The sequence below is a fragment of the Esox lucius genome, chromosome 21, assembly GCF_011004845.1.
Source record: "Esox lucius isolate fEsoLuc1 chromosome 21, fEsoLuc1.pri, whole genome shotgun sequence".
In the NCBI taxonomy this organism is placed as follows: domain Eukaryota; kingdom Metazoa; phylum Chordata; class Actinopteri; order Esociformes; family Esocidae; genus Esox; species Esox lucius.
In genome coordinates this window covers 28,736,319-28,748,140 of record NC_047589.1, presented here as the reverse complement: position 1 = coordinate 28,748,140, position 11,822 = coordinate 28,736,319, and the positions used below count along the sequence as shown (strand labels likewise).

At 39.9% G+C, this 11,822-nt stretch overlaps 2 protein-coding genes across 4 annotated transcripts; one reads left to right on the top strand and one right to left on the bottom strand.

The window, feature by feature from the left end:
• The first annotated feature begins 4,423 nt into the window (after nucleotides 1-4,423).
• On the top strand, nucleotides 4,424-8,351 carry psme2 (proteasome activator subunit 2). Its single transcript, NM_001304034.1, is given in 11 exon segments — nucleotides 4,424-4,554; nucleotides 5,005-5,037; nucleotides 5,171-5,233; nucleotides 5,679-5,765; nucleotides 6,260-6,305; nucleotides 6,727-6,824; nucleotides 6,965-7,033; nucleotides 7,171-7,238; nucleotides 7,319-7,373; nucleotides 7,727-7,813; nucleotides 7,925-8,351. Coding segments are annotated over 11 exon segments (732 nt in total). The 5' UTR covers nucleotides 4,424-4,509; the 3' UTR covers nucleotides 8,006-8,351.
• Nucleotides 8,171-11,787, bottom strand: lsm5 (LSM5 homolog, U6 small nuclear RNA and mRNA degradation associated). Of its 3 annotated transcripts, XM_020041561.2 has the most exons (6): nucleotides 11,691-11,787; nucleotides 11,407-11,445; nucleotides 10,616-10,711; nucleotides 9,797-9,824; nucleotides 9,177-9,249; nucleotides 8,171-8,792 (listed from the first exon to the last, which is right to left on the bottom strand). In XM_020041561.2, exons 1-6 carry the CDS (start codon nucleotides 11,704-11,706, stop codon nucleotides 8,760-8,762), a joined length of 285 nt encoding a protein of 94 aa, XP_019897120.1. In that variant the 5' UTR covers nucleotides 11,707-11,787; the 3' UTR covers nucleotides 8,171-8,759. The 3 variants fall into 3 exon arrangements, with proteins under 3 accessions (XP_019897120.1, XP_019897121.1, NP_001297911.1); XM_020041562.3 differs by lacking the exons at nucleotides 11,407-11,445; nucleotides 11,691-11,787 and adding an exon at nucleotides 10,892-11,151; NM_001310982.1 differs by lacking the exon at nucleotides 11,691-11,787 and having other exon boundaries at nucleotides 8,520-8,792; nucleotides 11,407-11,461.
• Between the last annotated feature and the right edge of the window lie 35 nt (nucleotides 11,788-11,822).

Sequence of the window (11,822 nt, the reverse complement as noted above, 5' to 3'; positions counted from 1 at the left end):
AGAACCAGCTGGGATTTGAACGTTTACCACTCGCGACCCAACCACAAGGCCATCCTGTCATGCCCAAACTCATGCCGAAATACACGCGCGCGCACACACACACAGACACACACACACATATACACACACACACACACACATACAAACGTAACTGTTTTTTCTAGCACTAAACCCCAATTGTAAATTTCACTCTGAACCAAATTTATGAGCCTCAAATAGCCTTCTTCCTCATGGGGACAGGCAACATATTCCAGACACACAGACTCTCTCTCTCTGTGACACACACTTACAGATTTAAAGGTTAGTGTAGGCCCTGGGTTTGCAGAGGCAAAAGTCAACCAAAAGAGTCCAGCTGAGATCCTTATCAAGTCTCAGTGAGTTATGCCTGCTTTCCCTTTGTTCACACAACACACACACACAACACACACACACCCGTCACACCACACACAGTCCGACCCCTGTAGGAAATGGGTGCCAGAACCAAGGTGTTTAGGGCCACACGCAGTGTGAGGTCTTTCCCAAGCCAACGCAGACATGTTGTCTACAGTTTGGCTAGGCTATGTTTGCAGAAGGGATGAGCCATTATAGGTCTTAGGAGCGACATGTGCAATTACCACACCGTTACCAACCGTTACGTACAATCTAGCAGTTCCTCCTTTCGTGGTTTCTCAGAGAAAAGTGTCCTTCTTTACTGGAACCCAACAGCAGGCCAGTTTTCTTTTGAACATTTGCCATTATTAGTCAGTCAGTGCATATTATCTACAAAACATCTGAGGTAGACCAGCCCGCCGAGCAATAACGGGACCGGCCCATCTGGCATTTGCCAGGAATGCCAAGGTGGCCGGTCTGCCCCTGCTTTTTCTTCTTTGGGGAGTATTCAGTAACTTCCTCTGACAGGTTCTCTGTGGAGTTCCTTCAAGGATGTTTGTTCTTAGTTTCACCTCATTAGCCTGGTTATTGTCATTCATTGTGTGTCTATTCCTCTGTGTGCAAGTAAGATAAACCTTTTCACGATAAAGTCTACACCTGCTGTATTTTTTATATGTGACAAATAAAATCATTAGTTTAGATTGGGTTGAATTCAAGGATATGTTGCACCTCTCATATTAGTTTGGTCTCCATTGGCTTCTTCAGTGGCAGTCTGCCAATTAGAAATGGCCTTGTCAGACAGTTTGTGTGCTGAACGTATTATCCTGTAGTCATTTCAATATCTTATTTTTGGGGGAAAACTCTCTGTTCCCTGGTCAATACAGAAGGTCACAAGGGTCACATTAGGACGCTGAGCACGTGTACTCACTTTTGTTGCCAGCGGTTTAGACATTAATGGCTGTGTGTTGAGTTATTTGGAAGGGACAGCAAATTTACACTGGTATACAAGCTGTACACTCACTACTTTACCATTGTAGCAAAGTGTCATTTCCTCAGTGTTGTCACATGAAAAGCTGTGAGGGGTGTACTCACTTTTGTTGCCAGCGGTTTAGACATTAATGGCTGTGTGTTGAGTTATTTGGAAGGGACAGCAAATTTACACTGGTATACAAGCTGGGCACTCACTACTTTACCATTGTAGCAAAGTGTCATTTCCTCAGTTTTGTCACATGAAAAGCTGAAGGGTGTACTCACTTTTGTGAGATACTGTAGATTTAGTTACAATACAGCATATACAGTTAAGCCCAAAAGTATTCATACCCATGTTAAATTTTGAGCCATAGTGAATTTGTATTTGACCAATAGGTTTCTTCTGGCTGGAAATGACATAAACACGTGACAAAACACATTAAGACATGGTGCTGGAGATACAAATGAATAACTGAACTATTATGTTATTCATATATATATATATATATATATATATGTTAAGACATGTATATGGATTTAGTTAAGACACTGTATATAGACTTAGTTAGGATACTGTATATAAACTTAGTTAAGACACCGTATATAGACTTATTTAAGACAGCACATAGAGACTTAGTTAAGACACCATATATAGACTTATTTAAGACAGCACATAGAGACTTAGTTAAGACACCATATATAGACTTAGTTAAGACACAGTGCATTGACTTAGTTAAGACACCATATATAGACTTAGTTAAGACACTGTGCATAGACTTAGTTAAGACACCATATATAGACTTAGTTAAGACAGCACATAGAGACTTAGTTAAGACACCATATATAGACTTAGTTAAGACAGCACATAGAGACTTAGTTAAGACACCATATATAGACTTAGTTAAGACAGCATATATAGACTTAGTTAAGACAGTGCATTGACTTAGTTAAGACACCGTATATATACTTAGTTAAGACACTGTGCATAGACTTAGTTAAGACACCATATATAGACTTAGTTAAGACAGCACATATAGACTTAGTTAAGACACAGTGCATTGACTTAGTTAAGACACGATATATATACTTAGTTAAGACAGTATATAGAACTAATTAAGACACTGCATATACACCTAGTTCAGTAATAGCATCTAGACTTGGATTCCAAATAGCACCCTGTTTTCCTGGCAGTTCACTACTTTAGTCCAGAGACCTTTAGAAACTGGTGCAAGGTAGCGCACTGTAAATTGAATAGAGTGCTAACTGGAATTAAGGAGATTCAGACCAGCCAGGAAATGAACTTGAAGAGCCCAACACCACAACCTTGGTTTTATGTACATAGTTAATCAAACGTGGAGATTTGACCACTAGTTTAAACAGAATCCCAACCTCACACACTAACAGGATTTAGTTTCACTGGTTTTGTTGAAAGACCAGCAAGGGCATTTTAATAGTACTTTTTCCCTGAATCCAAAAAAATGTTTGGAGAGTGATTAATAGTATTTACAATTTGAATAATAATGATAATTAAATAAGGTATATTTTATACTTTGTCAAACACCAATCTGAATTTAAACTGGACCTACTTCCTGTCCAGGGTGTATGTATACATCAAGCTAACGCCATGGGAACAGACCTGGGGTGGTCCAGCAGGTTGGTTAAAACTGATTTTTGGTGATACATTTTGGCGCACTGTTGTGCCTGGAAGCAGCTTATAAGATTCTGATTGTGGATTCTGTCTATAGTGTAGAACCGCCTAATATCGGCATAGCCAACAGCACTTCTGAAATATATCTTCTTGTACAGAGTAATCATTTGATCAACCTGTCAATGTTTAGTGATTATTAGAGATATACAATGTTAACTAACGTGTCATTAATTATCACTTGTGATATTCCAGTGGAAATATTACTATTTCCAGCTATTTGGTTAACTAAGTGGCACAAATAAATACAATCCCCAATTATCGGCCACCTCACTATTTTGTTCAGTAAGGTTTTATTTCCTTTTCATTTGTGTTGCAAATGACTGATCACAGTTTTCTCTTTAAATCTTTATTAGAAAGTTTTATCTACCTTTCATGCCTTCTGGTGAAGAAGAAAAAAAGACTGATGACTGGTAATACATGATGTAGACTAGTCTATCTTGCAAGTCGAATTTCACTATTTGCAACATGTCTAAAACAACTTACATAAATAACATTTTATAAATCTCAAAAAAGTATTTAATCTCCATACATCTCTATTAAAAAAGTGCATATTTAATAGCAAAACGTACAGTTGTTTTCCAGTGCATTTAAATTTTGAACTTTAGGATTTGGTTCACCAACAGCTAAAAACGCCGATAATAGGGGGTGGCTGACAATAGAGGGACGTCAGCTTTCTATGTTGGTTAGACAAGCCATTTATTGTTTTTTATGTCATGGGTCTATTTTATACATGAAACATAGAGGAGCTGCCATAAGGCGCAAGTTAGGCTCCCTGGCTGGAGCTAAGATTTGGGAAACAGAAGGAACATGGACATATGCTTCCCTCTAGTGGTCAATCATAACCATTGATGTTGTGAGAAATCAATGTAATTGTGCCAACGCAATGCTAACTCCGGCGTTATGCTACTGCAATGCCAATTATAAATAACGTGTTATTTAAGTAAAAATGCACGAGGGGTTCTGGTATATGACCAAAATACCGTAGTTAAGAGCTATTCTATTGCATTAAGCCTCGTTTGATGTTGACGCTATATTGTGATCATAAACCGGTTATCAACGAGGTAACAGTAAAAAGTTATGTTTTCAACATTATGTATAACCCCCGGGTTTGTGTTATAATTATCCCCAACAAATAGTTATTATTTGGAGAGCATGTGACATGGTCTACACAAATCCAGTGTGTTTGTGAGAATGGTCCACTATTGCGGCGAATTGGATATGGCCATTCATTTAACAACAACAACGTTTGTTTAATACTCAGCGACTTAAAAATGTTTTATGTTTAAATGAACAGAATACGAAACGTCTGGAATTAATTCAGTGGGTGTGGCTTGATCAGGTGGTTTTCAAACGTAATCGTCCCTTGAAATCGAAAGTAGGTTTGATGATATAGACTGGTAAAGCAACAAACCTGTATCGCTGCACTATTTTGTTATTGCACTAAACTTTGCACTAAGCTCAAAATGTCGAAAACAGTTCTGAAAATAAACAATGCGAACGCAGGCAAGGTAAGTACTAACATATGCCGTTTTTGATACGTGTTAAATATGAATTAAGGGGGGAGAAAAACTATTTCGAGCATTTACTACATCCTGTTCAAGATTATAACATTGTGAAATGTCCCCTGTAATTTGGCCTGAAAAAACAATTTAAGTTTAATTTTGCTCTGACTGAGCGCAATTGTTGGTAGTTGGAAATGGAAAAGTCCCTAGTCATTGTGAACTGGACAGCCATTACTTACGCGAAAGCGAAAGCAAAATAAATGTGAGAAAACGGTTTAAGAACTTGCATGACGGGGTGTTCCAAGTCGTTTGTTTTTGCTTGTTACTTGACCTGCGCCCATTATACAAGTTATGATCACCTTGATCCTGATGTGTTACAATAGTAACAATAGTTTAGTAAATCTGTGTACAGGTAATGCATCACTTAACACAAGTATTTTATTCCATGTGCCTTAGGTGGAGAACTTCCGCCATTCTCTGTATAAACAGGTTTGTTTCTGAATCTGCATCGTTTCTTCTTATTGTGCTTTCCACATCGGTTTCCTGTTGCAGTTGAAATACAATTGAAGTACTGGGTGACGTGCTTTGTGGGCTAATGGTAAAAACGTTACAAATTTTTTAGGCAGAAGATCTGTTTTCCAACTACATCCCCTCAAAGATCATCAAGCTGGACAACCTGCTGAAGGTAGTTATTGTTGAGTAGCTTACATGAGTACATAAATCATATTTTTTAACAAAATGAATCTGGGTGACTGACCTCTTGACAACTTTCTCATCGGTCTGTCTATCCGTTTGCATTGACTTGTAATCTCATAAAACTCCTTTTAGACACTGGCAGTTCTATCCTTCCCACCTTAAAGCAGCCTGGACTAGCTACTTCTATTCCAGTCTTGTTTGGTAAAGGAAGACGAGAAGGAGACAAGTCGTGGTTTTTTTTGGTGCTTTTCATACTTGATAATTTTTATCAAACCTTGTCTTCTTACTTTCTTCCCCTCGCTTCCATCTGTCTCTCCCCTCGATTTCATCCCCCCTTTTATCTCCTTCTCCTTTCTCTCACCCCATCTCCCTGCGCCCTCTTCCTCCAAACCCTATTTGTCTCGCTTCCTTTCTCTGTCCCTACTCTGTTTCAGGAGGATGACCTCAGCATCACAGACATGTCTACTCTCCAAGCGCCTCTGGAAATCCCCATCCCAGAGCCTCCATCTCCAGAGGAAGAGGTGATTATCTGGTCTAACCATCCCGAATGTCTACCTGTTAACTGTTTAGGGCAGTTGTTTTGGTCAGGAGGCCAACAGGTACTAGGAAGCCTGTTGGTTTTCAGACCAGACAGATATACAGTATTCTTTCAGGTATTTTATTTTATTTAAAACAGTCACAGGAAAGAGAAAAATAGGTATTTCTAATTTCAAAAATTATGACAGAAATACATATAGTGTAAAAAATATAAAACTAGAAATGGAAAAACCGGACAAAGACAAACAAAACACAGACATTAGTTGACAGGAATAAATGACTTGATTTACTGCACCTAAACTTCTTGGGTCCCATCTAAGCCGTGCTATTCTCAAGTAGGTTTTTGGTCTTCTCTGCTGGGGGAAGCATTGAGGAATTTAAAAGCAATGTTCTCATTCCTCTTTTAATAGGATCTATATTTAATTAACAAGGTAGAATATGTGGCTACAAAATGACTAACCCCCCCCCCCCCCTCCAGGAAATGGAAACCGACAAGGATGATGACAACGAGAAGAAAAAGAAAGGTATGGGACTGCTGGTCAGTCTTTTAAGGGTGGTCAGACAAATGTACGTCTTTTGGGGGTGGTCAGACAAATGTAAGTCTTTTGGGGGTGGTCAGACAAATGTAAGTCTTTTGGGGGTGGTCAGACAAATGTAAGTCTTTTGGGGGTGGTCAGACAAATGTAAGTCTTTTGGGGGTGGTCAGACAGATTTGTCTTTTGGGGGTGGTCAGACAAATGTACGTCTTTTGGGGATGGTCAGAGCAACATACATAATTTATAAGTGATCAGTGAAATTTACTTAATCTAGTGAGTAGCAAGACCAGTTTTAAAATAAGCTTTTCAATTAGTTTTTATTTTAGTATTTTACATATACTCATGTTGCATGGTTGAGGTGATACCAATTTACCAGTTGGGGTTGTGGTTCTTCATTGGATTCTTTAAGCTCCAAAGTGTGGATTCATCAAAGGCAATGAGAAGATTGTGAAGCTGCTGGACAAAGTGAAACCAGAGATCCTTGCATTGAGGGAGACCATAATTACAGTAAGGATTATCCAGAGGTTCATTCACTGAGGGAGACCGTAATTACATTAGGGGAATCAGTGAGCTGGTCATGGTAGCATGTCTGTGTATTTTCACCACTGTATCTTTAAAATGGAAGACATTTTACATTGCTCTCCTAGGTATCCTGCTGGATTCAACATCTCATCCCGAAAATAGAGGATGGGAATGACTTTGGTGTTGCAATCCAGGTAAGTGGTCAACATGTGTATGTTATTTATATTGTAGGTCAAGTGGCCTGGTCATGAAATGTATATATGTAGATACATGAAACCACTTTCTCCTGAAGCTTTATTAAGATCAAAAAATGTGTGCGCGCTGCTTTCAGGAGAAAATCCTGGAGAGAATAACGGCAGTGAAGACCAAAGTTGATGGATTTCACACCAACATTAACAAGTGGGACTACACTCAATATTTGACAGATTTGGGCTGTTGGTTTTTGGCGTATATTCACAAAACAAGTTCCTGTGTTTCAGGTACTTTTCAGAGAGGGGGGACGCAGTGGCCAAAGCCTCCAAGGAAACCCATGTGGTGAGATTCCTCTCTGAGAATGGTCGTTTTAGAGGAGTCCGTTGCATTCAGCGAACACTGTAATATTACAACATTGCAATCACATTTACATTAGTGTAATTATGGATGCGGTCTCAAATGGCATTCTATTACCTACATAGCACCCTACTTCTAACCAGAGCTCTGGGCAGAGGTAGTTTATTACATGGGGAACAGGGTGCCACTGGGACTAACCCACCACTATATGCAGGTTTGAGCTGTCACACTCCCCACTGTTATCAGCCTGCCTCATCCCTAAACATGCTGTCGTCCTTTCTCCTGTTATCAGCCTGCCTCATCCCTAAACATGCTGTCGTCCTTTCTCCTGTTATCAGATGGACTACCGCTCATTGGTCCACGAGAAGGATGAGGCAGTCTACTCAGAAATCAGAGTCATCCTCCTTGACATCCGTGGCTTCTATGTAAGTAACGCGGCACCCTGTTTCGCTGACGTAAGTGGTGCAGCTGTAACCCCCCCCCCGAATGACCTCCGTCCGACCCTCTGAATCACTTCTGTGTGTTTTGTGTTGCAGGCGGAACTGTATGACATCATCAGCAAGAACCTGGAAAAGGTGACTAATCCGAAAGGAGAAGAGAAGCCCTCAATGTATTAAGGGATTCGTCACGAGGGGGGGGGGGGGGGGGGATGGGGTCTGTGTGATTTTGGCAAACCCAGTAAGTGACAGGGAGCGGGAATGACCGCACAACTGGCCGGCACTCAGGCAAGGGAATGAGAGAAGATAGTTTTCTATAATGTGAGTTTTTCCCCTATATTTTCATTTTTTTTTTAAAGCATTGTTTTTACATCAGGTAGCGCAACTCAGTCCTGGCCGCTGTTTCATTGACTGTCAGGCCATGTGGACATAAAACACAACAATCAGTTCCAATGGGTCGGCAACAATGCTGACTGTACATCACCAGTACCTTGGGTCCTGTTTTTCATGCCAATAAATGCATAATCTATAAAAGTGAGACTCTATGGATGCTATGACTAACATCTGCTATTGAAGACAACATTACGGCTGCCTTCAGGTATCCACGAATAGTGACCATTCAACATGTGTAGGTAAATAAGAATAGTCTGCCACCTATATTAGATACAAACTGGGAGAGGTTTGTTTCCAGTGACTCTGGATTATGTGATTTATTTATAACAAAAAAGTAGTTTCACCACATACGGTAGGAAGGGAACCCATTCTGCAAATGCCAAAGTCCAAATCAACAGTTGCTCTGTACACACATTGTCAGGAAAATGCTTTTGTTACAAAAGACTTTCAAAAACAAACAAAAATCACAAACAGAGTACAGTACTGATGGAAACACAGGTTTACATCCAGAAGAACATAAATCTCTCAGCAAAACTCTTGTTTATACTTCAGGTCCTTCTCCTCCAGGTATGAGCTGCAGAAAAGGATAGGAGAACAGAATACATTGTGAACAATACGGTTTAAGTAAATTTCAAAGCCAAAATGGCTTCCTGTTTTTGTAACGCAAGACAGCTTGATGTACAGAAGGGTATCTCAGAAAGCTGAATTTTCTATCATTGTTTTGTGCACATGAGAGTTATATCAACAAACCCACACTTCACTTAACCTAATAATTTAAACCAGAACCAGCAATTCTGGAACCAAAAACTGTGACCCCCTCATCTGATTAAGAAAATACATTTTCAGGGAACCCTGAATTTGTTGAGCCATTTTTCTGGAATACACCTCAGCATCCAGAATTTGACATTTCATCAGGGTACATCAGAGACCATACAACAAAAGATGGTATGGTGATTACCATGGTAATGTTGTTCCCATTGAGCAGAATCTGGTCCAGCTTGGTTATTCTCCTGCCCTCTGGTGTGATTTCACTAAAACAGTTAAGAGAATTAGAGTTAACATCTCTTAATTGTATATGTAAAATAATGTTTGGGTTAGTTGGATGGAGACAGCTTTGCTGTGCAATTCACCCAGCTGTCCCACAACATTGCAACATAACTGGTAAGTGGATGCACAAGACGTGAGGAAAGGCAGAGGAGATGATTGGATGGTAAGCCAACTTTAGTTTGAATGATTGTTCCACCAAACATTTTGTGAATTTTGGTGGATCTGTCTGGGTACCACAGTAACACGCAGGCAACATGCATTTCTCACTCATATCATGGATACAATCTGAGTTATTTTGGTGTGCCACTGGAAACTGATAGGTTTACCAAATAAATGTCTCCATTAAATAATAATTAAAGTATTACAGGTTAGTATTTTCTATGAGCCAAGTAGTAAACTTGCATGTACGAAAGATTAAAAGAAGCCATCATGGGGCTATCAACGCTAGCTCGACAGCCTGAGAGAGCTCTCCAGGATTTATTCCCTTGGATTCTGCTTTGGCGACGACTGTCAACTGACTTGTCTACTTACAATTCTGTCACGTCCTCCAACACCATGTCTGAAGATGGGTGGGTCAAGGGTCATCCACCTGTGCACTGACAAAACTGCAATATAACTGTACAATTACTGGTTCTGGATCTTCACCAACACAGCTGCTTTAGCAGATTGAGGTCCTGGTGTAGTCACCTGATGACTTCTGTTGAAGGTTTGACCTAAAGCAAGCTTCTATTGGACGCATTCCAGCAAGTCCCTCCCTGTTTCGTTCCATTTAGCTTTTACAAAACGTGTTGCACCAGAGTTGGTTAAATGAAGAAACCCCAATGGGAGTGATCATTAGTACACAGTGATGAACAGCTGCATAGCGGCTCAAAGCAATGTACTGGAGAAATTCCAATAGGTTAAATCCAGTTTGCTTTCATTTGGTTCCTGTTGAATACACCTAAGGCATTTTTAAGGCTAGAGCAACATCCCCCTACAAATCAAGTATTGCCATTAAGGGCTTCCACCATTAATGTAGTCAATTGGGTGAGTCTTCCATGTTCAGTGACAGATCCCTGCTGATCACCTTAATGGACACATACCCAACCGGGTCATTTAGAGGGATCAGCAAATCATAAAAAAATGTTTTATTTACTTCAATACTGAGCCTCATTTGTGCTGCCAGTGTTCGCAAAGACACCATGCTGGCATGGACAACTCCTCCAAACCAAAGCCTGTTTGACTTTCTCCTATTACCTTTCAAAAAGAGGAAAGACATTTGCCAAAAAAACACTACTCAATGTCTGGTCAACGTCCTACAATTAAGGGGGAAAAGTGAGACGCTTAATAGCAAATTTCTTCAAAGGATACTGACAAAATCATCAAAACCCAACAGGGTTCCAACGATTTCTTTGTCGTTCTTCATGACGATGTGGATTCTGGAACCTATACATTTGTCCACGAGTTCTGAAAATGAAAAAAAAAGCAAAGTTGAAAGCACATACAGAAGTCGTATTACGGCTGCCAGAGAGGTAGGCTACAGCACAGTACAGGAAAATGTATGCACTCATTAGTCGCCCTGGATAAAAGCGTCTTCTAAATAACTTGTTAATGTATATAACATGAACATGCTTTCATTTTTCTCACTTGCAGCAGACTAACACGTCTCGATCGAGTTGGTTGTAATCAATGTCCAAAGGGAAGACAATGATGAGATGAGTGAGGTGCGTTAGTGGTGGGTTGGAATAAAAGCCTCACGTAAACGCTGGAACTGACATGGATCACGGTCATTCCCGCGAGCTTTTGAATTTGGGCAAATCAGTTTGGCTTATGTAGCCAACAATTTAGTATTCATCCAAAATATTGAATTAAATGATGAACAAAACAATGTATGCGCAGAAAAGATGCTAAGTTTCAGTCCATAGCAACCTTTCCACCGCCTGGCAGGTTACGTTTGGCCAACGTTTTGCCAAGCAAATGCGGACATTCAAGCTAATTGCTACTACTACTAGCTTACATGATTCCTACAAAACAACGCTTTGAAAACACATGTAAATATTGTAGTAAAAAGTGTATATTTCAATGTAACCCGACCCACAACATGAGCGGCATGCTTGTTAGCTGTATTAATTAATTTCAAAAATGAATAAATTCACACTTACCAAGTGGGAGCAACTGTGATGGATTTGTAGCTGGAGTGGCTGCCATGTTTAGTTTGAAAAAGGCGGAAGCAATCAATAAAGCACCAACAATGAGAGTCAGACTCAAACAATCAAAATCAGAAATAGTATTTATCCTAGAACTGCTATCGATGTTATTATCATTATGACAAAGGTTTATATTCAGAAAAACACAATCGGTGAACTAACTAGTTCCAAAACAACACTTTAAATAACCAATAAACATAGTCATAACAAACAGTTGGAATTACGGGTTGCTGAGGTACCGTTGAGTGACGTCATCCCACTACTGGAGCAGACGAAGCGGAAGAGAAAATCTATTGCGTTGTTTGAGGGACTGCGGACGTAGGTTTAAGAACTGCACGCAGTTGCGTCCGTTCCAACAGCATTTACATCCG

Bases quoted from the DNA above. Each gene is read 5' to 3' on its own strand.
- lsm5 (XM_020041561.2), bottom strand. The intron at 10,712-11,406 runs GTAAGTGTGAAT...TTTCATTTTCAG, and splicing joins ATCACAGTTGCTCCCACTTG to AACTCGTGGACAAATGTATA. The intron at 8,793-9,176 runs GTAATCACCATA...CCTTTTCTGCAG, and splicing joins ATGGGAACAACATTACCATG to CTCATACCTGGAGGAGAAGG.